The sequence below is a fragment of the Myotis myotis genome, unplaced genomic scaffold (genome assembly GCF_014108235.1).
Source record: "Myotis myotis isolate mMyoMyo1 unplaced genomic scaffold, mMyoMyo1.p scaffold_m19_p_7, whole genome shotgun sequence".
NCBI lineage: Eukaryota > Metazoa > Chordata > Mammalia > Chiroptera > Vespertilionidae > Myotis > Myotis myotis.
In genome coordinates, this window is record NW_023416379.1 from 12,189,814 (window position 1) to 12,217,175 (window position 27,362).

Sequence of the window (27,362 nt, forward strand, 5' to 3'; positions counted from 1 at the left end):
TGCTGACTCAGGTCTGGCATGACTTGCCAGAGAACAGTTATCAAAATGAAGATGTCTCTACAGAAAGGTTGACATGCTGTAATTCAAGATGATGCCATAATTGCTCCCCTCTCATGCTAAAGAATTACAAAGCAATATGACTAGGTAACTCTGTGTTGAAAATTTCCATACCTTTTTAAAGGAACATATTCTTAATCCTAAAAGGGGAAAAACAAGATTCAATTTATGCTTTGTTTTAAATCTTCTTATTTTGAATATCTGATTTGTATAACACTGCTTTATTCACAAGAGTCTGAATTCTATTTATTTAAGAGAACAAAGTGCTTATGGTAATGGGTATGTCAGTCTTTATGAATACAAGCTCTGTTATATCAGGTATTCAGCTTCCTGCAGGACTCTTTTTTTCTAGGACTCATACATTTTTCATTGTCTAGTCGTTCTGAATTTAAAGTGGACAGGATGTCCTTCTAAAAGCATAAACAAAGAAGCTGAAAATGTGTATCATAGTCTGCTCTCCGTTTCTGCTACTAAAATTATAGGAACTATGTAGCCTGTTAGAATGCATCTGGTGTGCTATTCTATATACTACATGAATAACCAACCGCCCCTGTGCAAAGTTTCACCCCACACCATATTTAGCATCCTTTTCGCAAGATAGCACCTTACCAGGCTTGTTCAGAAATGCATCGGAAAATAGCTTATTAATCTCAGTGTCTAACTGGCAGATGGAATACCGTGAAAATGGGGTTGTTTTTATCATTTAGAGCTAGTAGTTTTTCAAGATAGAATAAGCAGCCATCTTTCAAATCTCCTGAGACTTCATTCTTTTCATTTATACATTTGTTTGCTTGTAAATTCATTCATTCATTCATTCATTCATTCATTCTGTATTAAGTATCTGTCTCCTTTCCACTTAATAATCTTCAAGGTACCAGGAACATACACATGAATAGAATACATTTTTTTTTCTTTTCAGGAGCTCACGAGCTACACAGTATGATGAGTACAAGTAGAGGTGGGAATATACAGATGAGGAAACTTAACTCAGCTTTGGGGAGCAGGGAGTGGCAAGGGAGGCTTTCAGGAGAGAATGGCCCTTTTAAGATGATGAGGAGTTAGGTTGAAGGGACCACAGATCTACTTTGGTGGTTACCTAAAGAAAGAAAAGTTCAGAGAAATAAGGCAACAGTAAATGAACTGAAAAGATCCTAAAACAGAAGAGTGGTAAGGAGCATGTTCTGTGAAAAAAATCACCAAAAAGACTTGTCCTGTGTGAAAAGAGAACAGAAGGAAGTCTGATGCAAGGAAGACAATAGAGGCAGTGGGGAGGTTGGATTAGGAGGGTGTCAACATCTAGGTTTATTTATGGTTTTATTCAGTTACTCATTTATTTTGCTTTGGTGACTAGGAACTGAGGTCAGATGTGCAGATTGCAACAACAGCTGCAGCTCTAGGTCCCTACAGTTGGAAAAGGACTCATAAACTAATCTGATCAAAGGTCCCTTCCATTCTTTTCTGTTTTACAAGTCACGTTTATTAGCATGACGGGTAAAATCATAATTTGCACCTTCTATCAAATCATAGCAGCCGCTGAATGACATGGCCACTAATTAAAAGCAGAAATTGAATGCAGCAGATTTGCTGTTTTGTTTGGCTGAAGAAACAAGAATAGGCTTGTGTTGACCTTTTGCTGAAAGGCACTCATTACGGATGTCTTGGTGGAGGAGTTTTCATCAGTCAGCCTGGCTGGCTTTCTTTGTCTTCACCTTCCCCCGAATATTTCTGGAAACCAGCCACTTAGACTTCTCGGCCTGTGCTCTGTGCCCTCCGTGAGGGCAAAAAGTATGTGTTGGTTGCATAATGATGCTTTGGCACTCTTCGTTCAACCAAAATTGGTCTTTCAAAGGCTGGAGATGACTAAAAATCATCTCCTCTCGGTCCTCATTCTCCCTACCCTCTAAGCAACATATACTATTACAACTGTTCCCTCCATGCAAGTATCTGTTCCCTTGGTTTCCTTGACACCAAGAGCTATCCTGTTCTTTCCTTTAGCTTTCTAACCTCTTCTCACGCCAATGTTGTGCTTTTTCTTTCTCCCTTAGCCTTAATCTGGAGTTTTCCTAGAGATTTTCTCTGGTCCTTCTTATTCTCTCTGCTGTTATCCCTTCCTTGGTGATATCCATTTCCAGGACCTTAGCCATCTCTTATGTGTATAACTTTCCGTATCAACCTCCTGGTTGACCTTCCCATTCACCTTTAATCCCATGATTCTGACACTGCTGGATCATGTGGAAGATGATCTGGCAGCTCAAATTCAGTATACCAAAAACATTTCTTATCTGCCCACTGAAACCAACTCCTTATTATGATATTTAAATTTAAAAAAATTTTTCAATTACACTTGACATTCATATTATATTAGTTGTAGTGGTTAGTCATGGGGGAGGGAATATGTAGCACTGCAAATCCTCTGCCTAATGCTTTTTTTGGTTGAGAAATCCTACTCCTTGCTTATTTTACAGAGCTGTTTCTATAAATAAACCAGAAAAGCCAGATGAGACTGGGGAGGGCAGGAGTCTGCTTTGTATTTCCAAGGCTCTTCCTGTGTCGGGGCACAAAGGTTCATGTGAACATCAAGCCTTTGCAAAGTAGACCCCTTGACTCTTGCTCCTGATCCCACTAGAGTGGCCTCCAGGGACACTGCCAGGAAGAAGTCACAGAAAATATCTACAGATCTTGAAATATTTCACTTCAAGTGACCACTTCAGTCATTAAATTTCCTTCATGAATAACAGTTGTAATGTGTAAGCAATTATAACCTAAGCAGAGGAGAGTGGCTAGAAGTGCTTACAAATGCTTTCTAGAGCCAACGGGGACCCCCCAATCTGGGAGTGGAGAGGAGGTGGTCCTTCTGGATTTGCAGGGGTTTGTACAGCCTCTTCATTTCCGTGTTCCAGGATCCAAGATTTCTATCTCTAAAGAAAAGTCTCTGTTATTGGTATAAGAGCCTGATGACAGGGTTGGAATATGATTTCTCCTGGTTGGTGTTCAGACTCTCACTCAGGTTTCTGAACACTTGGTGAATTCCATGGTGGGCATCGGAATGGTGTGAACTTTCCCCACGGGCTCTGGAGGGCAGTGACTAGAAGCCAGGGTCATTTAGAGAGATTTAGTCTCAATTTCCAGTTTTATCACTTCGCCACTTCCTAGTTATGTGACTGGGAGAAAATTCCTTACGCTCTCTAAGCGTTAGATTTTCCTCCTATAAAACCTCAGGAACAATTGCACCTTCCTCATAGCATTGCTGTAATGAATTAAAAGAAATACTGTTTATTGCACGTAGTCCAATGAATAGCATAAATGCTCCATAAATTTTAAATGTTGTTTAAATGGACTTACTGCTGATCTTTGCTGCGTTTCTTTTCATTTTTCAGGGAGATGCTAATCTCTGTGGCTCTCGGCCAGGTGTTATCCCTCCTTATTTGTGGAATTGGCTTGACCAGCAAGTACTTGTCGGAAGATTTCCATGCCAACACACCGGTCTTCCAGAGTTTCCTCAATTACATTCTTCTCTTCTTGGTCTATACCACCACGCTGGCTGTCAGGCAAGGTAAGCATGCAAATACACCAGCCATGTAGCCAAGTTTCTCTTTTACAAACATCTAGAAAAATAATGCGCCATGACCAGATAACTTTTTCACTTACAGCATCATGTGATAATTCAAAACCCTATATCTCACTTTTCTATTTTACAGTCATACAGTAAATAAAATGAATGAATAAATCACAAAGAAGTATAAATTGTGTGAATTCAGTGTGAAGTGGGAAATGCATGGATAGGCAGAAATGTACAATTGCTCACTATGTGAATTTCTGGTAAAATTCCTCGTGCCCCTTTGTGAATCTAAATAGAGTGCTTCTATGGAACCTGGAACACGCCCGGTACAGCTGTCCTAAGTAATGCTAGCCCTGAGAAATTCAAGGGAATTACAGACAAATATATGTTCTTTGGGAAAGTGTCATGGGAAGGGTAAAAGTAGTAAACACAAAACAACTCTAATAATAGCAAAGTGGGGAAGGGAGAAAAGAAAACTACCACAAATGGCCAGGTAAGATGTTCTGTCTAAACTTAAAATAGCTAAAGCAATAAAGCAAGGCCTCCAAGAATCAATGCAAGAAAAACATTTTAAGGGGCCATTGCAGTTTATATCCTTTGGCTATATCTCTGGAGCGTATACCTCACAGCTTTATGATTAAACCACTTTACATTTTTATCTATGATCTAGAAATAGCCATGAATTTTCCCCCAATAGTAACTATTGACTATAAAATGTGCATTGAAAAATAATCATTAATAATTTTGAAGGCAATTATATACCTTAATAATAAATAAGGATAAATGAATAGTTGTATATATCAATTCTAATAGTTATATTTTTTAAAAAAAATATTTTTATTGATTTCAGAGAGGAAGGAGAGGGAGAGAGAGATAGCAACATCAGTGATGAGAGAGAATCATTGATTGGCTGCCTCCTGCACCCACCCCCTCCCCCCAACTGGGGATGGAGCCTGCAACTGGGGCATGTGCCTTGTCTGGGAATTGAACCGTGACCTCCTGGTTCATAGGTCAATGCTCAACCATTGAGCCATGCTGGTTGGGCTAATAGCCATGCTTTATTTTTTTAAAAATATATATATATATATATTAGCTTTATTGTTGAAATTATTACAGATGTCTCCTTCTTCCCCATTGACTCCCTCCACCCCGTACTCCACCTCCCCCAGGCTTTCATCAAACTATGGTCTGTGTCCATGGGTTATGCACATATGCATACAAGTTCTTTGGTTATTCTCTTTCCACTTCCCACCCCACCTTCCCTCTGAGATTGTCAGTCTGTTCCATGCTTCTGTGTCTCTAAAGTGATGAACAACTTAGTCATACTTTTTTAAAACTTTTATAAGAACTGTATATTAGTATTTTATTTTTATATGTACTTATTTAGATTACTATCTAAAATAATATTGCTTAATTATAATGATTTGGCTATTACTAGATTTTATCTTAGGGGGAGAATAGAAATGAACAAGATGGGACTGAATTCTAGTTTAACTTTGGATTTGTTTAAAGTACTGAAGAAGCTAATTTCATTTACTTCTCAAAAATATGTGTTATTGGGTGCTTGTTTTAGTTAGCTCAGTACAAGGAGTATGAATAAGAATAATAAAATTAAACTTAACACGATTTTGCAATACTTTAATATTACAAAAAATAATTCACATGAAAGTGATAAATTTATCTTCTCTGTGGCATTGGGAATCAAACATTCCAGACTATGAGAAGGCGAATTGTAACTAATCTTTGAGTTCTTGTTCACCTTACTTTCTAGAGGTTCAGAAATTTAATAAAAACTTGCATCAGGACAAAAGTAGAATCAAGCCATTCTATGAAACAGTCACAAAAAGAGACAGAAAAGCTTAGAAAATTAATGTAGCAAAATAATAATAATAATAATAATAATAATAATAATAATACCTTTTATTGAACCTTATAATGTACCAGGCACTATATATGTGAATTCCCTCTTTTATTCCTTCAATCAAAGGAAATACGTGTTATCATCCAAAAATTTTTAAATGAGAAAACCAAGACTGCTCCAGCATGAAGAACCTGCTCCAGGCTATAGAACTAGGAGGTAGAGACCCGCCCTCAGCCAGGGCTGTGTGCCTTCCTGGCCCACCCTGCCCACTCCACCACGGGAGGCAAGAGGAGGAAAGAGAGGTACTTTCAAGCAAAAGGAGGGTGTTTCCCTTGAATTTCAAAACTCTAATTCAGAAACCAGCTGTTGGTGCAAGGTCTAGTGAGGCACAGCAATGAAATCAGGAGGATGTGGTCGAAGACTCAGGTGAGGTGGGCAGGGTGTGCAGGGAGAGGCACAGGTGGAAGGAGGCTGAGGGCTAGAGGCAGCAAGGAATCTGGGGGCTCTCTGGAAAGAAGACTGAAGAGGGCCTGAGAAAATGCTGTCGACTCCCATCAGTGATGAAGAAAACCAACTTCCAAAATGTTCTAGCTGGAGATTTCTTTTCCTTTGCTTCATATTATCACTAAATCTGCTGACATGTCTTTATTTGTGTGTTTGCTCATAATGTTTGTTTGTTTTCATCTTCATCTTTAGAAATCTTAATAGGCTGGCATTAAGCTAACATCTGGAAATCAACGTCGTAATTGCATTAATTTTGTGTGGGCTGCTTCAGCACTAATGTTCTAGAAACATACTAATCTCTTGCCTCTTGCACCTCAAGATTTGGGAGGGAATGAACAACCAAGCAAAGGGAAGGGTGGAGGGTCTGGTGTGTACTGGGAGGTGCTCTCATAGCCAGTTTCCCTCCTTTCCCATTGCTCCCTGACCACTCTCCACAGAGGCTGAGATGAGGACCCAGGGAGATGCCCATCTTCCCAATTCTCCCAGCACAGCCATCCCCACCCTGCTGGGCCACCACATTAATTTGATGTCACCTTAGGCCACATGACAGCAAGAATTCAGACTCTGGAATATATGTCTAAAGAATCTCATTTTCTAATTTTAAGCATACAATTTTTAAACAGTTATGATTGTTGTCTGTGAACACAGTGTGATAAATGCAAGAAGCACTTCAAAAGTGTTAAGGGAGATGTGATTACAAAAGTCTTGTGGAAATTTGACCTCAAACTGTATTCTTTTTATCAAGTTTGCATTGGACCAATGATCAAAGACTCTGAAGCAACACATTCCAGCAAAAGTTCTGGTGGAACTCCAGTTCAAACTGGCGTTTTGAACTTGTTCCTGATTATTCATTAGTCCCTGCAAAATTTGAGTACCATCCTCTTTAAGAGTGTATATATATATATATATATATATATATATATATATATATATATATATATATATCTTGTTGAACAAATTTTAAATCTATTTTTCTCCTTAATTAGAGCTAGTTTTTTTATTCCAGATGGTTCTTAAATTCAAAAAAATCTCGTGTTCATAACAAGCAACTTCACTAATAACTTTTGTAGGGAAAAAAAAAGTACTTTAAAAAAGTAGTTCTATTAACATTGTCTCCACCTTGAGAATTAATTAATTTATTTATTTTAAATTAAATCTTTATTGTTCAGATTATTACAGTTGTTCCTCTTTTTTCCCTCATGGCTCCCCTCCACCCAGTTCCCACCCCCCCTCCTCCCTCACCCCCCCCCACACACACTGTCCTCATCCATAGGTGCACGATTTTTGTCCAGTCTCTTTCCGCATCCCCCACACCCCTTTCCCCCCGAAGAATAGTCAGTCCACTCCCTTTCTATGCCCTTGATTCTATTATAATCACCAGTTTATTCTGTTCATCAGAATATTTATTCACTTGATTTTTAGATTCACTTGTTGATAGATGTGTATTTGTTGTTCATAATTTGTATCTTTACATTTTTCTTCTTCTTCCTCTCCTTAAAGGATACCTTTCAGCATTTCATATAATACTGGTTTGGTGGTGATGAACTCCTTTAGCTTTTCCTTATCTGTGAAGCTCTTTATCTGACCTTCAATTCTGAATGATAGCTTTGCTGGATAAAGTAATCTTGGTTGTAGGTTCTTGGTATTCATCACTTTGAATATTTCTTGCCACTCCCTTTTGGCCTGCAAAGTTTCTGTTGAGAAATCAGCTCACAGTCGTATGGATACTCCTTTGTAGGTAACTGACTTTTTTTCTCTTGCTGCTTTAAAGATTCTCTCTTTGGCTTTTGCTCTTGGCATTTTAATTATGATGTGTCTTGGTGTGGTCCTCTTTGGATTCCTTTTGTTTGGGGTTCTCTGTGCTTCCTGGACTTGTAAGTCTATTTCTTTCACCAGATAGGGGAAGTTTTCTGTCATTATTTCTTCAAATAGGTTTTCAATATCTTGCTCTCTCTCATCTTCTGGCACCCCTATAATTCGGATGTTGGTACGCTTGAAGCTGTCCCAGAGGCTCCTTACACTATCTTCGTATTTTCAGATTCTTTTTTCATTTTGCTTTTCTGGTTGGGTGTTTTTTGCTTCTTCATATTTCAAATCTTTGACTTGATTCTTGCGATCCTCTAGTCTGCTGTTGAAACTCTGCATAATATCCTTTATTTCAGTCAGTGTATGCTTAACTTCTAGTTGGTCCTTTTTCATAACCTCGAGTGTCTCACTAGATTTCTTGAGGGTCTCACTACATTTATCAGTTGTCTCACCAGACTTTTTGAGGGTCTTACTAAATTTATTGGCGGTTTCTAGAAAGTTTTTGAAAAACATTAAAAGTGTGGTTTTGAACTCTAAACCCAGTAGTTTGCTTTCCTCCATTTCTGTCATTTGTGTCCTGTTTCTTTGTCTCCGCATTTTTTATGCTTCCCTGTGTTGATAGAGTGGCTTTGTGTGCTAGGTGTCCTATAGGGCCCAGTGGCTCAGCCTCCCCAATTACCTGAGGAGGACACTCTTGATGCACCCCCTTGTGGGCTTTGTGCACAGTCTTGTTGTAGTTAAGCCTTGATTGTTGTAGGTATCACTGGGAAGAATTGACCTCCAGGCCAATTGGCTGTGAGAATTAGCTGTGTCTGCAGTGGGAGAACTTCTGTGCTGGAAACACCCCTCTAGGGTAAGACTTGCTTCAGTGGAGCTTTGGTGCTCACTGAGTCTGCCCCCTGAGTGTGTCCTTTATGGATCTGAGGAGCTGCAATCTGGATGGTCCCACTCTGACCACCGGGCACACTGGCTCCTGCATCTCTAAGGAGGTGCTAATCTAGCCTCTGCCTGAGGCTACCCAGCAGGAGCCAGCTGTGAAGCAATGTGAGTTGCCGTGGGGCCTTGGGCTAGCTGCAGTTTGTTAGGTAATTTTCAGATTGCAAAGGGCCAGGCCTTTCATATGCAAAAGCCTCCGTGCTCGACTTGGGCAGGGCAGGGTCCCAGGGGATCAACAGGGCGGAGCAAGCAGCTATGGCTGCCCTCAGAGGCCCCGCTCCTAAGTGTCCCAGCAATCACTGCAAGCACCTCCAAGAGAAAGCTACCCTCGAGTTCCGACCAATGCCAGACATTTCAGTTTCTCCTGTATGAGTCTGGGTCCCCAGAGACTTGCCCGGAACTGGAGCTCAGAGCTTGAACTCCCTACCAATTGAAAAAGACAACCGTGTCCTCAGCCGCTAGTCCTCTCTGCATGCGCTTCCGTACCTCTGTACTTTACTTCCGCACCGCACCTCCTCTGAGTCTCGGTATGCTTTTCTCTTTCCTTCTAGTTGTAGAATTTCCACTCAGCCAGCCTTCCTGTGGTTCTGGATGATGTCCGTTCCATCTTTTAGTTGTATTCTTGAAGTGGTTGTGCTAAGCAGCAATCTCCGGTGTTTATCTATGCCGCCATCTTGGTTTTTTCCCACTTTGAGAATTTAGTTAAATTTAGATAGTTGTTACTTCTTTGTATGCACAAAGTAGGTCTTCAGGAACAATCAAGAAAAACTCAGTACTCCTCCCCTTTGTCTTTCCTTTACTCCCACACTACTACTATACTTATAACACTTCTAATACCAGATGTGTGGAGGTTTTTCCCACACCAAGCAGTCTGCAACACCAGCTGGGTGTCCCACAATTTAGCACAATTCTGATACTCTCTATGTGGAGAAAGTTAAGGGCTCAGTTCCACAAGACTGCCCCCCTCACTCCAAATGCCAATTGCTTCTGACCAATGGGCTATATATAAATTACAGCTTCCCAGGACCTCCTTCTTGGACATGGTTAATTTCCTAGAGCCCCTCCAGAGGAAAAATAAACTGTGGGCCAGTTTATCATGAAAGGATATGATAAGGGTATAGATCAGTGGTTCTCAACCTTCCTAATGCCGCGACCCTTTAATACTGTTCCTCATGTTGTGGTGACCCCCAATTTCATTGTTACAAATTGAACATAATTAAAGCATAGTGATTAATCACAAAAACAATTTGTAATTATATATGTGTTTTCCGATGGTCTTAGGCGACCCCTGTGAAAGGGTCATTCGACCCCCAAAGGGGTCGTGACCAAGAGGTTGAGAACCGCTGGTATAGATGAACACACAGACGGAGGAGATGAGTAGGGCAAGGTATGTGGGACAGGGGATGGAGCTTCCATGCCCTGTCTGGATACACCACTCCCTCAGCACCTCGACATGCTCACCAACCCTAAAGTTCTCTGAACCCTGTCCTTTCAGGATTTTATAGAGGCTTCATTACATAGGATGATTTATCATTAGCTCTGTTGCCAGGCCTCTCACCTCTCTGGGGAAGGGGGAAGTGGGATTAATAATTCCAAGCTTCTAATCATGGCTTGCATTTTCTGGTGAAGAGCACCCCCCACACCCCGCCCCACTTCTCTAGGAGACCACTAAGAGTGATACCTCATTAAAACAGAAGGCATTCCTAACACCCTGGAAATTCCAAGGTATTTAGGAACCTTGTGTCAGGTGCTCCTTGTGTTCTCATCACATAGGAAATTACAAGAGTGTTAGGGATTCGGTATCAGAAACTGGGGGCAGAAAAATATATATATTCTAATATCCCACAGGAATGCAACTAAGAAAGTCTAGTGAGAGTTTAAAAAACTTACGTATTTGCCAAGGAGATTCTCAAAAGAAGACTCTTTTTCATGCCTACTTTTTTCTTAAAAATTCATGCAATTCCTCTAGCTGAAATCAGGAAGCAGAGAAACAAATGCAAAGACTATAAACAAGAGGAAAGAAGAACAGGCTGGGTCTAACTGAAGCCCATCTTGTTCTTCCATTTGTGTTGTTAGCAGCAAGAGATCTGACAGGCTTTTAAAAACACAAAGGTGAAAATTGGATATATTTCTTATCAAGAAAAGAATATGTCATCTAACTGTTTGCCCAAGAGCTTTTTTTTATCAACTGTTCCAAGAATCCTGCTGATTCTTGGAACTATTTTCAGTGCTTCTTAAATAATAAATACCCATGGTTCCTTTTTTGGCAATTTGTAACTTCTGAGTGTATATGAACCACAAGGATTTAGTCGGTAATTTCCTCCTCCTTTTCTTCTTCTGCCAGCTTTTTTCAGTTCTTGTTTCTCTAAATCCTTTTTATTTTCCTATCTACATTTTACTCAGTGATGGGGGAGGTAAGGATTGAAAAGCAGGATGCCAAGGGAAAAACAAAGAAAAAACTTTTAATTCCTTGTTTTTATTTCTCGTCATGGTGGTAAAAAAAAAAAAAAAAAAGAAGGGGTGTGTGTGTCAGTAATGAAAACATGATAGAATGAGAAGTATCTGTTTTTTTATATGTAGACCCTGGAAATAAAATAAAATGTGGTCACCATTGACCATCAGTAGATATATTCCTGGTGACTGCTGTTTCTACATCTTTTGCTTTTTCATTGAAAGATATTTCTATAAACTCTTCAATTTCAAATAAAAGACAAGCTCCTAGCTAAAAGCAATTTGATAAGAATTGCATGCATGTTGCTCTCTAACAAATTCTTGAAACATAGACATTAAGGTATATATTGAGTCATTTTATATATTTCTTTGATTGTGAAAATGAAGCAACTCTCTCATAGTACTAATGGAGCACTCATAAAAATATCTCCATGTGTAATCCCTGTTATTTTTTTTTTTCTAAAGAGAGTACTGAAAAGTAAATCAATGTCTTACTCTTCATGAGAATTATTCTCATGTTGGATTACATTCCAGAAGACAGAAAACCTAAAGGTCTAGTTCAAATTTCAGTTCTAAGTGGGGAGGCTGGAGAAATGAGCGCAGGTATTTCAAACACTCACTCTCAGCTCCCTTACCATTTTCCCTTTCCCATTCATATACTCAAGCAGGGCAGTGAGAAATGAGAGAAATACATAAAAGTGACAGCCTTGTCTACACACAACAGATGGATGCAACTCATGGCCCAATGGTCCAGTACCATAGCCCTCAGCATTTTAAACAAATGTTCCTCTCGGTATTTTTGTCAAAAAAGTATTCCTTCTTTTGGTGGTGACTGGGGAAGCATTAATCAGACGGCAATTGTTGCCTCTTCTAATTCAAGACAGGCTTCCCATTTGTGCTCAGCAGACACACTACACTTTATATGTGTGTGTGTGTGTGTGTATGTGTGTGTATGTAAATTGATTTCAGAGAGGAAGGGAGAGGAAGAGAGAGATAGAAGCATCAATGATGAGAGAGAATCATCCATCAGCCGCCTCCTGCACATCCCCCACTGGGGATGGAGCCTGCAACCTGCTCTTGTGCCCCAACTGGGAATCGAACTGTGACCAGCAGGTTCATAGATCGATGCTCACTTGCTGAGCGACGCCAGCCCAGCCAACACACTACACTTTCTGCATAAGAATATATTGGCTAAATTCTCAGTGACCAATGTTGCAAGATTAAAAATATCAATGTAATTAGAGAAATGTAGGATTTCATACAGAATAATATAGACCTCTCGGAGAGCCACACGGAGGCCTAGAAACCAGTACCTGGCATTTCACAGTGTGCTGACTCTAGAGTCACCTGGAGATCTCTCCTCCCAGTTCGGTTTATACTGCTCTGCCTCTGTGATTCTTTGCCCCTTTCCTTTTATGGGATTTCCTTTGCCCATTCCCATAGAAGTAAAAAATGGAGGCCACAGCCATGGAAAGACTTCAAGCAGGATCCAGGATTTTCTGAGCGGAAGCCCAAGTTCCTTTCACACACAGCTCAGTTTTCAATTTTCTGGATAACCTTGACTAAATCACTGAGAAGGGGCTGTTAGTGGGTTGGCAGAATAGGAAGCCTTTGGCAAATGTAAATGCTGAATTATAACTCTCTTGGGAGTCTCGGGGGGAATATTACTGTCACTTAAGTCTAGTGAGACAGTACTCACTGGAGCCTCTTAAAAAGTCTCCTTTGCCCTAGCCAGTTTGGCTCAGTGGATAGAGCACCAGCCTGCAGACTGAAGGGTCCTGGGTTCGATTCCAGTCAAAAGCACATACCTAGGTTGTAGGCTTCACCTGGTTGGGGTGAGCAGGAGGCAGTCAATCAATGTGTCTCTCTGTCTCCCTCTCCCTTCCACTCTCTCTAAAAATCAATGGGGAAAAATATCCTCGGTGAGGATTAAAAAATAAAAGTCTCCCTTATGGGAAATTACTCCATTTCTATTCTTTGTTGGGTTGCATTTATTTTTACTTTGTAAGTATGATTGGAGAGTTCATCCCCCACAGTATAGAAAGGTTGTACCTCAGGGGTTTCTAAGGTGCATCCTTAGTAGACACTCCATCAAAATTATGTTTATTTGTCAGGGAAAGGAGAAGAAAGGGGGGTGCAGCAGGTGGGGGTCTATATACAAACCACGTTGGGAAATTGGTAGAGAAAAATCACAAGAGAAAATTAGAATCCAGTTCTAGCAAAAATGCCTAGCAGTGAATGGAGCAACTGGAACTCTCATATACTGTTGCTGGGGATGCAAACTGCTACCGACACTTTGGAAAGCAGTCTCTTATAAAGTTAAACAAACATTTACCATGGTCAAAGAAACATTCTTCCAAGAGAAATGAAAACATAATGTCCACACAAAGAACTATATGCAAACATACATTGCAGCTTTATTCACAGTTGCCCCAAAGTCTACACAACCCAAATGCTTATCAACTTGGGAAAAGATAAACAAATTGTGGTAAATTCATACCATGGAGTATACTCAGCCATCAAAAGGAATAAGCTATTGAAGCATGGGTTAATCTCAAAAACATGCTATATGCAAGAAGCCAGACATGCAAGCATACACACTGCACAAAATAATGCATAGTAACGTGATGTTCTGGAAAAGCCAAAACTATGAAGGCCAGGAAATAGATCAGTGGTTGCCAGAGCCTGGGGGTGGGAGGAGGAGATTGACCTCAAAGGGACACAATGGAGCTTTGGGGGTGATGGAAATGCTCTATAGATCTTGATTGTTGTAGAGGTTACATGACTACATACATTTGTGAAAGCTCTCCAGACTTTATACTTAAAAGAGGGGAATTTTATTACATGTAAATTATGCTTTAAAACACTTGACCAAAGGGGGGAGGCAGGAAGAGAGAGAATTAATTGGCTGTCTACTATCACTCCTTGTTTGCAGTGATGAAATAATGTCTCCTTGGGCTCAGTTTCCGATATATAGCTAGTCCCTTAGTCACTTTCTGATATTCAGAAGTCCCATCATTATTGTCACATGCTTTCAGACCACAAGAATAAGTATAGTTTTTCCCCCAAAATGTACCTAATCCAAGAAACTTGCTCTCTTGAGACAGGAACTGTTATCGATCAAACTCATACTCCATTAAACATTGCAAAGTTATACACATTCCATACATGGGTGGTGCTTAGGGGTATATCTGCAGTAAGTCAAGTCTCCACAGTTGTAATCAAACTTATAGTATCCAATAGCTTATGTCCTGTTTATGGGAAAGTGGATGAATCTCAAATAAATTGATACCTTACCCAGAACTTTCAATATCACTTAGCACAATAAGTGACTTTTAGATTGAAGGAAAATGACATGAATTTGCACATCATCTTCTCTTAATGTATCTTCATGTAAACTTATAAGAGCACACACATACAGAGTATACATCCCTCATTCCCCATGCCATTTACTGTATTAATGGATGCCCTATTTCTTTTATTTCAAATGGCAGATAAGCTTGGAGGGAGGTATTGTCTCCCTGTTTTATCTGGAGTCCGTGTTGGCTGCTAATTCTGCAAATCTTTAAGCATTCAGCTCTCCATGCTGAGAGCTGGCATAGAGCAGGACTCATTACTGGCACGCTCCAGCGTTCATCTGGGAGCATGAAGGGTGGTTACAAGATGATAACTGTATTGCCTGAAGGCGATAAGGCCCCTTCTGCCAAAATAGTGCTTTGTGTGTAATTAGTGTAAAAATTCCGAGGAATGGAGTTTATCCTTACAATCATCTTTTGCCTTAAAAAGAATTATAATGGAAGAACAAAGCAGTCCCTGCAGTGAATTGAATTGCTTTCTCTAAGTTTTCATTAAATCAAAGACTCAGCAGTTAGCCATCTTGCAGACACCATTGCAGTCTGCAGTGTGAGATTTGCTTCATTTTTTTTCCTTCACACGATTAGAATTGCATTGTGATTCTCTCAGATCAGAATTCCCTGTCTATGCAATTTTTGCACGTCTGGTTTCATTGGTTTCCATTTCTAAGATTTTTGAGAACCGGGAAGGGGATCATGTAACTCACCAAATTTAAATGTAATGCTTGCAAATGGTGCGTTCTGACTACAAGTTCGAGTGACTGGACTCCTTCAGTGATCTATGGGAGGCAAAAATAGAGGAAATGATTCCAAATCAAAGAAAATGTGATCAGAATATATGTTTCTGACCATGTTTTACTATCTGACCCTTCTTTCTATGAAAGAGAATGCATATTACTTTCCTTTGCCTTCAACTGCCTAGTTAGTCGCGTCTAAGAAAATGTCTATCTTTAAGAATCATAATTAGGAATTAGGACTTAAATTCATGAAATTAAAATATAATTTTAAACAATTAGGGTCTAGACTTTTTCTGTTCCTCAATTCAATTAAAATTCCAGAGCCATTGAGCCATTCTGGGAGGTTTCCGTAACTTGTCTGTGTTGTGTTTCTTTATTCTGCAAGTCAGGATAATAATAACTGACTTGGAAGGTTTGTGTGGTCTAAAGGAGGTGATGTATTTGGAAAATTCCTAGCAGTGTCAGGCATATAGAAAGCATTCGATGACCACTGTGATCCGCCATCATCAGCTTTAGATTTGCCTCATAAATTCTGATTCTCCTCTCCAGCAACTTGGATTTTACACATGTAACCCTTAATGTGAATAGATTCTACCACAAGGACCCTGAAATTCATTAGCCATATTCCAGCATTTAAAGTTTTCTTAACTAGTTGCTGAATGTCAGAGCAGGCACTGACTGATAAGATTCATAAAGGAGAGTGAGAGAGCTCGCGAGAGAGAGAGAGAGAGAGGGAGAGAGAGAGAGAGAGAGGAGAGAGAGAGAGAGAGAGCGAGAGGGAGAGAGAGAGAGAGAGAGAGAGAGAGAGAGAGAGAGAGAGAGAGAGAGGTTTTAGGCCCATTTTTTACCACTAAAGCATCCAATGTGAGTAGGAACTTGCTGATGCAATTATCACACTAGCACAGGACTAATTCTAGAATGTACTAGCCTACATCCCCTCCCTCAGGGTGTAGAGTGAGGCTCCTTCTTCAGAAACCAAGCGAAGGGAAACAGTAGGCACCCAGAATCTGATCAGAAAGAGCCAGAGCCACCCTTCTACTTTCAGGCATCACTTCACTCAAATGGTCCAAACGAGGAGAGGTTGGGACAGGAAAGGGAGGTGCCAAAGGAAAAGAGTTGACAGAACAATTCCCTAGGCTGGTGCTTGCCCCAGAAATGCATCTTTGTCTAGAGCTCTGTTCATGACTGTGAAATCTCAAGGCAGAATTGCTTCCCACCCTTTCTCTCCCCCTGTTTTTGTGCGTGTGTTTTTTATGTCTTTGTTTCCTCTCTTCAGCCCGGCCTTTTCCTGCTCATACAGACAAAAGTGATACACAAATGGGAAGAGGTGGGAAGGAAAACATTCCCCAACCCTTTACTGAGATAGGACTGTCTTGACAAATTTAGAGCTTGTAGAGAGGCTCTAGATTCAGTGAAAGCCGTGCCTTCAAATAAGCCCTCCGGTTACTATGCTTGGCTCAAGAGAAGGCTTGGTGCACAAGGTCGCCAATGAAGATCAAGCATGTTGCAAACTAAGCTTGACTACCCTTTCCCCTGAATGTTTCTCTCTATAACTCACACAGAATGCATCTGTGAACTGCAACCAACTCCATACACTTCCAGAAAGCAAAGCAGGTCCAAAGCAGCTGGGAAAATCACATTGCATTTGGCCTGCTGACTGAGGCACGTGCCAACTGGAGAGGTTGAAGAAAAAGAAGTGTGGTCTGACCAAAGCCGGGGGTGGGGAGAGGTGATGGTATTTCTGTTCCTGATAATTTTCATCAAGGAATTAGTTCTTGGGACAAGGGCCCTGGATACTTTAGAAGACTCTATCATTATCATCATAGGAATTCTTCAGATGCATTCCCAGAAGGAGCGTTGGGTCCCTATTTTATACCCCAAATCCAAGACCTCCATCAATTATTTGGAATAATCAATGAGCAGTCTGTCTGTTTTAAGGGCATTTCAATGGAAACCATAGTAAGAAATCTATAGCAAAGATCAGGCTTTACTTAATAAACTATTGCATGGACAAGAATTATCCTTACATGAGTTGAATAAAAGAATCTCGCTTCCATATTTTGACAGGGTAAGAATCTTTTTTTCTATCTCAACATTGAAAAATAAAGTCAGTGTGGGGAGAGGGAAAAATTAAAAATAATCCAAAATCAAAAAGAGCTGAAAATGCCCTGAGAGAGCACAGTAATTGGGTCTACACGGCCAGGGAAGTGGCTGCCAGCATGCCATCCTCTAGGTGAGAAGAGGGGAAGGCCATGCTGTCACAGATCATGGAGTCAGTGCTCAATGATCTTGATCCACTGTCACTGATCGTGGAATCATCGTTCTGCAGGAAGTGCCCTCTGCAGGCCAATTCGATGAACTACTGGGGCCTCACCAAATTCAAAGCAGCAGGTTCTATACCTGCAAGCACATTTCAACCTTTGCTCAGTGAATGTCATTCGTTGAGGTTGAAATTCCCAGCTGTGCTGTGTTAAGCTCAGGACCATTAATAGCACAGCTTTAAGCAAGCTATTGATTTTAAACTTTTTTTCAGACTAAAAGAAACTGAGTTAAATCACTCAGAAGCCAGCAAAGAATTCATCTTCTAAAAATACAGGAACTTGGTAACTTCTTTTTAACAGAGAAATGTGTGGGCAGAGCTTATGTAAGTGGGATAAATATAGAAGCCTGTGCAATGTTAAAAATTGTAAGTTATTTATTATATAGAAATTTAGTAGATCTCACCCCCTGATTTCTGTTGTTTTGACATCAGGTATACCTGACAGGAAAGACACTGTCAATGTGTTCTTATACTCAGAATGTCTCTTAACTGATGGAATCAACCTGGTGCACAAGCCAGGGATACAACCCATTCCTAGCCTGAAGTTTTATAATTTTAGTTCTGTCTATACTTTATACAGAACCTTCAAGAAGTCTCTGGCCTGATTGCATCTTATTCAAATTTTTACCTAAATTTAAGTTATCTTACCTTACTCAATCACTCCTTTCTTTCCTTCATTCATGATTTCATTCATTTAGTCAGCCAATATGTTTTGAGGGTCTTCTTCTATTAGGCACTGTACTACTACGTATAAAGGATACCTGATCGAGGCAAGATGATCTCCCTTCTCCCACCCCTCCTAAGCTCATAGACAAGGGGGGGAGAGTGACAAGTAAAAACTACCTGTAATTTCAAGAGTACACATCTGAGGGCTTTGTTTTCTCTTATCTTCACCACATCTTCATTCCAAAAGAATTTACTTCTCCGTCCATCAGCCACCAACCCTCCCTTTCCCAGTTATTTGCAGCAGAAGGATTCATTACAAGCAGTTAGAATCAATGCATTGCTGTTTCATGGTCTTCCCCTTGGCCTTCCTTTGATCATGCACACTTTCTTTGCTCCAGACCCTGACTTTGTATTAAGAAGGGGAACAGCTGTTTCTTCAGTCCCTGCACCAGCCCCACCAGTCTTCCTGGGAGAATACAGCACAGACATGACCCACCATTTTTATTTAAACTTAGCTGTGGTGACTTCTAGGCTGATAGGCTTTTATGAGCTAGAGCAATTGACTACATTCGTGTTTATTAGTGACTTCCAACACCCTCAAAGGTCTCTTCTCTTTTTACAAGCAGTTATATATGGATCACAGGTCTAGTCACTTTGCCTGACTTAAATGACCCCTCTATGTATTGGCAAATAGTTCTTTACTTGTCTGGCTTTAAGAAGCCTTAACTCTTCTGGTGACTTGGGCATGTCCCTTTAGTACTTGCTGTTACATGGACCTAAACTTTTCCCATGTTTCTAATAACTCCCATAAAATATTGGAAACCACAATAATTTAAGGTTATAAAGTGAAAAGTAATAACACAGTGGAGAATATGAGAGTTCCTAGGCTTTATCTTCATACCTGCCAGAGGAGAAAGACTGTCATCCCCTCACTGGGACCATGAGCATCTGTGGAGGAGCAGGAAGAAAGAACAAAATATCAACCTCTGGCTTTTGACCAACTAGCTCAACTCATTTCTTAGCAGAATGCCCCATTCAGAAAATAATCAGCACCTCTCTTTCAAGGTATTCAGTTATCTTTTCATTGGATTCTAGAGGGCTCAATTAATTGTGCATCTAATAACCAGGGCCACAATGTGGACAATTTCCAATTGTCCCAATTAATTTTCAAAAAGAAATACAGATAAATATCCAACTAAATGCAACAATGATTATGATTCATTTGAAGAAACCATTATTGTATCTTATTAATCTTATACCCAAATCCTTGCTATTCATCTATTTATTCATGGCTTCACCTAAAAACTAGGAAAAGGTATTTCTCCCTAACAGGCATATCACCGAACACAGGAATGAATTTGCTGTGTATCCCATGGTTAAAGTTTAAACACCTCCAACAAACTAACTTGGGAAACTCACATCATCTCTGGGATTAAAGTTTCATTTGGTTATGGAATATATTGACTGATAGAAAGTTGACTTCAGTTACATTTCACAGATATTTATTGAGCCCACTGTGGACCAGACACCACGTGTGACACTTTTAGATGCCCTCTCTCCATCCCCATCAGCTCTAGCATTGCCTAAGCCAAGCTACCCATCACCTCCCCAGCACTGCTGCCACCATCTCAGGACTGCTCTGTCTCTGCCATCTGCCACACATTCTTCACTGTCATCCTTCTTGTAAAACTTTATTTGCTCCAAGCAAAGTGCAGTAATCAACCAGACTTGGATGATTATGTAAATCCTTCTTCACTTATGATTTATATTGAAATCAGGATTTTTAAAAAGTTGTAGGAGGAACTGGTTAAGAAAAGACGATTATTTTCCATAGCCATTGAAATCAACAGGTACTTCTCAGCTTCATCCTGAGAACCAAAATAAGGTCTTTTAATAAGGATTCCAAGAAGCTCAAAACCAAGATACTAGAATGTTGCTATTTCTGATGTCTAATCTGTCTATTTGAGTAAAAGAGCCCAAAGATGTAATATTCTAAGTTTTGTTCTCTGAGAAGGGTGTCTTAAAGTGCAAGCCAAGTTGTCTTGGATTTCAGAGTGGGAAACATTGATCCTAATATAACAAATAAACTTAATATTTTAGGTACTAGTTTTATAAGAAATAACTTTGATCGATACTGTGCTCTATATACAGCATTATCGCTAAACTCAAAGACTTCTATTAATCTCTTCATGTAGAATTTCTAATTAAAATCAACTCAATTTAGTTGAAAGTTAAAATAAATTGAAAAGCCTTAATAATGAATCTTCTGATTAAAGATCTTTGTTGGACTGCTTCTAAATTTGATGTCTATTTTATAAAACTGCTAAATACTAAGGAAAAAAACATGAAAAACCAAAAAACTCTGAAACAATATTTGAGGTGACAATGTTGTAACCATTTTTTTTTTTTTAATATATTTTATTGATTTTTTACAGAGAGGAAGGGAGAGAGATAGAGAGTTAGAAACATCGATGAAAGAGAAACACTGATCAGCTGCCTCCTACACATCTCCTACTGGGGATGTGCCCGCAACCCAGGTACGTGCCCGCAACCCAGGTACATGCCCTTGACCGGAATCGAACCTGGGACCTTTCAGTCCGCAAGCCGACGCTCTATCCACTGAGCCAAACCGGTTTCGGCTGTTGTAACCATTTTTAAGGTTTATTTTTATTTTTTAAATTACACAAATAATGCATGGCTATAAACATTACTTGCTAATTTAATTATAAACATTGAAAATACAGATGTAAATGTTTTTTTATAAAAGAGATTATGCTTCCACCCAGCACGTAAATCCCATTCTCTCCTTCAAAGGAAATCTTTGCTAATTTTTGTTATTCATCTTTCACAGCATTTTTTATGCATATGCATTCAAAAACATTACAATGTGTTATTCATGCAAGTGCTAGGAAAAATACATAGTGTTCTGAAACTTGTTTGTTTTTTTCTCTAATAATATATCCTGGAAAATGTTTCATCTCAGTATATGTGCATTTACTTCATAGTTTTAATTGCTATAGTAGTATCAATAAACTCACAATGAGTGGACCTACAGGTTGTTTCCAATATTGGATTATTCCATTTATTTTACAAGAAACATCTTTACACATATGTTAGCGACAAAATGGCACCAGAATGTTACTGGACCTCAGTTCAGCAACCTCAGTACTTGAGTTCAGCAAAGAAAGAATTCAGAGCCAAAGAACTCAAATTATAAGAGGAAAATTTTATTTAGAAAGTCACAGAGGTAGAAAAGGTGATCCAGCTGGGCTGTGTGGGCTCAGGAACCCAGTTACAGAGGCAACATAAGGGCCCTTGGAACTTAGGAAAAGGAGAGAGAGAGGGAGAGGGAGAGGGAGAGGGAGAGGGAGAGGGAGAGGGAGAGGGAGAGGGAGAGGGAGAGGGAGAGGGAGAGGGAGAGGGAGAGGGAGAGAGGGAGAGGGAGAGAGGGAGAGAGAGAGAGAGAGAGAGAGAGAGAGAGAGAGAGAGAGCTGCGCTGAGTCTTGAGGGTTTTTATTTGGAGGTCTCAGGGGACGATCTCAATAGAATATTCATCAACTTTCCAGGTGTGTCATTGCAGAGTCATGGCCTCTACTAATTGGTCAGGGCAGCATATCATTAGTCATTGCAGCTGGTTCCCATGTCAGCCTTGGTGTCCTCTTGCCGCTTTTCTGGACCTGGAGCTGAAACACAACTGAGGCCTAGATGCTATCTCTAGGGCTTAATGCTTAAGGGAGTGATCATGGAAGAGAGTCATATAGGCCAGTGGTCGGCAAACTGTGTCTCGCGAGCCACATGCGGCTCTTTGGCCCCTTGAGTGTGGCTCTTCCTAAGCCTTAGGAGTACCCTAATTAAGTTAATAACAATGTACCTACCCATATAGTTTAAGTTTAAAAAATTTGGCTCTCAAAAGAAATTTCAGTCGTTGTACTGTTGCTATTTGGCTCTGTTGACTAATGAGCTTGCTGACCACTGACCTAGGCTATTGTCTGCCCTCCTCGTTCCTCTTCTATGGCGGCTGCTACATCACTATGATCTGGAAGGTCAGGAGATCTGAACTGCATGACCAGTGATATGCTGAGGGAACAAAGATCACCCTGGGAGTGAGATCCCACCCTGCAATTGTCTGTTGCTAGGTACCCTCAGCTTTTCCACCCTGGTGACTTCTGTACCTGGCCCATCATTCCTACACTGCTCTTGCCTGTCCAACTGCCTACTACAGATATATCTTTAAATACATGTGAGAGTATCTTGTAGTTTAGATTTCTAAAAACTTAAATGCTGAGTCAAGGGCATTTTCAATATTGATTAATGTCTCTAAATGGCTCCTCCCCAAGAAGTATTACCAGTTCAAAAGCCTACTAACCACAGAGTATATCTTTTTTCCCACTTATTTATGAACATTGGATATTATCAGTATTTTTTTTATTGATCTGAAAGTTAAAAAATATCTTATTGTTTTAAATTTTATTTCCTTAATTACCAGTGAAATGAGCATCCTTTTCTATTTATTGGCAAGATGGAGGACCCCACTGGTGCACAAATCCATGCACTAAGCCTCTAGTATGTATATAAGATCTTTGGTTAATCTTCCCACCCCCCCTCCTCCCCCTTCCCCCTGAGATTCATCAGTCTGTTCCATGTTTCCATGCCTGTGTGTTGAGCATCTGCCCCCTGGTGGTCATTGTGCATCATAGCTACTGGCTGGTCAGTCAGTCGGCTGGTCAGTTAGGCTTTTACATACACAGATAATTAGTAGGGTTATTAATGCTACCCAGGCCTAGCTTTCTTTACTGCTGTAAACACGCTTGTGATCACATCAATGACATCAGTAATAGTCCTTTAGGGCATCGAGTGCACCAAAGCACTTGAGTCACTTTAGCTGGGATTTAATCAGAATCTACTCATTAAAATAAAATTACTTTTGCTTAGAAAGCAGAGTATGAGGGATAACCTGTGGTATTTTCCAGTATTTAAATTTGGATTCCAGGGGCGGTTTACTGGTTTGGATGTGCCTGGGAAGAATTGATAGACAAGAAATAGAAAAATTTTAGCCAGTACCAGTGCAGAATTATGCCTATCAGTCAAAGATATCCTGCCTATTTCATCAACACAGTGTCATTTACATATGCTTTTCTTCCCTTTTGTGGCATTTTTATTAATGTTTAGTTTGTTTCTGAAGTGAGTTTAGTAACTGTATTTGCTTCTTATCTGTTCTGCAGGAAGTAATGAATGTGACACGAAAGGAGGCCCCAGGGTTCCTAAATCAATATAAATTAGCAACATGGCTTCGATGACTGGTGTGGGAATCAGGACAGTAAAGTTATGTTCAAGGATGATATGGTTATGCTCCTTCCTTAGACAGGTCAACTTAATATCACTGAGACTCAGATTTCCTGGCTTATAAAAACGGGGATGAATATCAAATAAAAATTGTTTATTCACATATATTGATTATGGTTATATTATGTGCTCAGAGATGGTATCATTACAATGTTAATCTCTTTGATATTTGAAAGGCCATATTCAACTGTATATAATTTTTATAGGGTCAGCTATAATTTACTTAAGCCATAGCTCTGAATAAAATCAGTCTATCCCAGAATGAGTAAGACTTTCTGAAATACCAGTGAAAAGTCAATTTGTTCAACATGGGTGGAAATTGACAAAGAAAAGAACACAACTAAATAAGGGAGAAAGAAACAGTGCACATGAGTGTGATTTTATGACCACGGTATGCACGGTTTCAAGTGCCAACCAAAGAAGGAAAAGAAAGGAAATGAGAATATACAGTACAGCTCCATCATGTTTAGCCTTGAAACTACTGTATAGGTCATTTTATAAAGACACTGAGGCTTAGGGAAATTAATTAAGTTATCAGAATTATATGGTGGCTTCTGTTTAGGATATAGCACATCATTCTCACTCTAACAATAAAAACATGTAAAATCATAGTTTTTCTGAGCCCATCACAAAGCTAAGGAAGAAATGTAAATATATGAAATCCATAAAATTCCCTCTGTAAGAGAGAAAAGATTCACAGCTTCTTTCTTCCTTTGCAGAGTGACAGGAGAAGGAACCCACAAAGAGAGAAATAAGAAAAAAACAGGGGGGAAAATTTAGGTTTTAATGGCCACATGTGAGCTCCTGTGACAGATTCTAATTCTAAAAGACCCCAGCCACAGAGCAGGTCTCCATACACCTGCAAACTATGAGTCTTTGCCTGGTTCTGGGCATGCAGGTTAAGTGCTGCCTTTAAGCCTTTCCCCATCCCCCTTTAGTTCCTTGCTTCCTGTCTCACCCTGGTAAATGCCTTTTGGTTGCGGTACTAGGGCGGGTGGATGTTGAATTATCCTTTGCTCATTTTTGTAAAGTGTGGATGTTCTACTACAATAGTAACTTTCCCAACTTTGCAACTCAAGTATCACCCCAAAACGGAAAGCCTCAGCTCAGCAGATCCCCATCACTGCTCCCTGTTCCTTCTGTTCAGAGCCCTTGGATATGGACACTGCTAAATATCAGCAGCTCCTACGACTTGGTGATTTGGATTTTTGACCTTTCTGTGAAGGATGCCAAATGTCCCCTCATCTTCCCTCTTTCCACACCAGAATGCCCCACTTCCCTGCCTCCTCCAGCCTCTCTTATCAGAGAACCTTGTGTGTAGGGCCCAGCTGTTTGCCTGTGTATGTGAGGATAGGTCCAGCTTTGGACCTTGTGTTTCTACAGCTTCTTTTTAAAAAGGTTTTCCTGTCCTTTTACTTTTGTATTTAATTCAGCAGACCATCTCATTGACACTATTTATTTTTAGTGCTTTTTTTTTTAATATTTAAAGTGAATTTTAGCATGTTTTATCTTTGTCATTTGCTTTTAAACAGGGAATCCCAAATAGTTTAAGGAGAATTCTGTGAAGAAAAACCAGATGCCTTTTTAATTCCACTATAGCCTAGACATAGAGAAAATTCACTGAGCCTCAGTGAAGACCTTCTTCAGACCCTAGTCAACTAAGAGACTGACAGGACCTGTAAAGAAATCCAGTCAATCACAGCCAGACAGAAGATTTATGCCAAAGATTTCTCCTTTATCTTGTTTCCAGGATTTTTCAGGACCTTGCGAGTAGATTTGTGCTCTAAAAACCCAGGTCTGTGATTGACACATCCTCAGATTCACCAATGGTGGTTCTGCAACTCTGTCTCTTAAAACTAGACTTAGATAATAACAAAATCATTTTTGAACATTCTCCTTAAGAATGTTTTTATGGAGGGAGAGCCATAATAAAAAGGCTGGGTCCACATTCCCAAACATTTTAATGAAGACTTTTTAATGCAGAATATACATGACTAAATGACTAATATACATGACTAATTAGTAATATACATGACTAATCTCTTCTTAGATAGAGATTAAACTAATTTCTCTCCTCAGTTAAATTCATATATCCATTTCCCATACCTGCGGACTACGCTGGCTAGAAGCAGGCTTTTCTCAGAGGTTTTGAAACAGGGGCATGGCTTGGCTTTCCCTCTAAACATAGGTTTGGTGGTCAGGATCCTAACCAGCTCCCCTTCACTATCCTGGTAGACATAATTATTAACCAGCCTTTTTAGTTTATTATTGAAATATTTGAAATGGCTGATTTCAGTAATTCTATATCCTATGAATATAGCGTTCCTCTACTTTCCATTCTTTATTTAGTGCATTTTGCCAAGATGAGCCCACGAATCATTTTATGTGTCTGGAATCCAGACAATGAGCATATTTCAGAATGATCACATTAGAATTCTAGCTGTATGATGTTTACCAAAGATACACATAAACTGAAAAGATTAAAAAAGATTTAAAGTAAAACAATGAAAAAGAGATAACTGGAAAAGCACTAAACAAAAAGAGAGCTACTATGGCTACATTTTATTAAAAAAACTTTGATAAAAATATTCCTTATGAGGAGGCTCACTACCTATTGATTTAAAGGTTTAGTTAAAAAAAGACGTTAAATAAACTTAAGCTTGTAAATGCTAGTAAAAAAAATTCAAAATAGATTTTAAAAATTGACTTATTGGAGTGGGATATTTTTAAGGTACTCTAAATAATGAATAGACCAAGAAATATTGTAAAGTATGTTTGCTAATTTTATTTATTTAAAGAAGCAACTTTTGACTTGGAGAATTCTTTCTATGTCTTTGTTTTTTATTTTTTTATTTTCTTCACTTATCCTGTATTATCTCCTTCTTTATTCTTTCTTTGGGCTTAATAAATTCAATAGAGTACAGAATAAACCCAAGACATTAATAAACCCAAGCATGCAAAAGCAATTTGAAAATGAAGAGGTAAATGGATGTGGGTGAAAATTCCATATTATTCATTGTTATTAAATGACATTGCTGTTTTCATATGTATACGTGAACTATGCACAAAGACATTTATGACATAATTATACTTTTATAAACTTATCAAAGGCCTATAATGTAAAATAACCTTGATGGTACTTTTTCATGACCAAATTTAATCCTTAAAGACTATTATATTAAAACTTAGATAATGCACATGATTCTTTTGTTCAAGAGAACTCCTGAAGCCTATTAATTTTGAACAATGCTCACCTGGGAGGATTTCTCTTTGGTCTGACTCTAGAACTTGAAATATCTCTCTGAGAATCTATTTAATAGTAAGAGAAATTCAGAGGCTCCGAATGCTGCTGTCTATCACAGCAACTCCAGATGTTTTGCAATGGTACTAGCAGTAAAGGTCTTTATTTTCTTAAGCTTACCAGCTGGCTTTGGAACCCATGACAGATAGCAAGTGATTGGATGGCACATGTATGTGTATTTAATGGCCACAATTTTTAAAAATTATTTTTTTATTGATTTCAGAGAGGAAGGGAGAGGGAGAGATAGAAACATCAATGATGAGAGAGAATCATGGATCGGCTGCCTTCTGCACGCCCCCTATTGGGGATCAAGCCCACAACCTGGCATGTGCCCTGACTGGGAATCAAACCCTGACCTCCTGGTTCATAGGTCAATGCTTAAGCAAGGATCCGTACTGGCCAGGCTATGGCCACAATTTAAGCTAAAATTCTCCCTGAAGTCAAGGTTAGAGAAGATTTCCTCCAAAG

The 27,362-nt window shown here is 39.5% G+C and overlaps 1 protein-coding gene across 1 annotated transcript in view; it reads left to right on the forward strand.

Moving 5' to 3' along the window:
- SLC35F1 (solute carrier family 35 member F1) overlaps window positions 1-27,362 on the forward strand; it is a 304,981-nt gene that overhangs the window by 182,103 nt on the left and 95,516 nt on the right. The window contains exon 2 of the mRNA XM_036317921.1: window positions 3,435-3,610. Within this exon, the coding sequence (XP_036173814.1) occupies window positions 3,435-3,610 (176 nt within the window). The remainder of the gene's footprint in view (window positions 1-3,434; window positions 3,611-27,362) is intronic.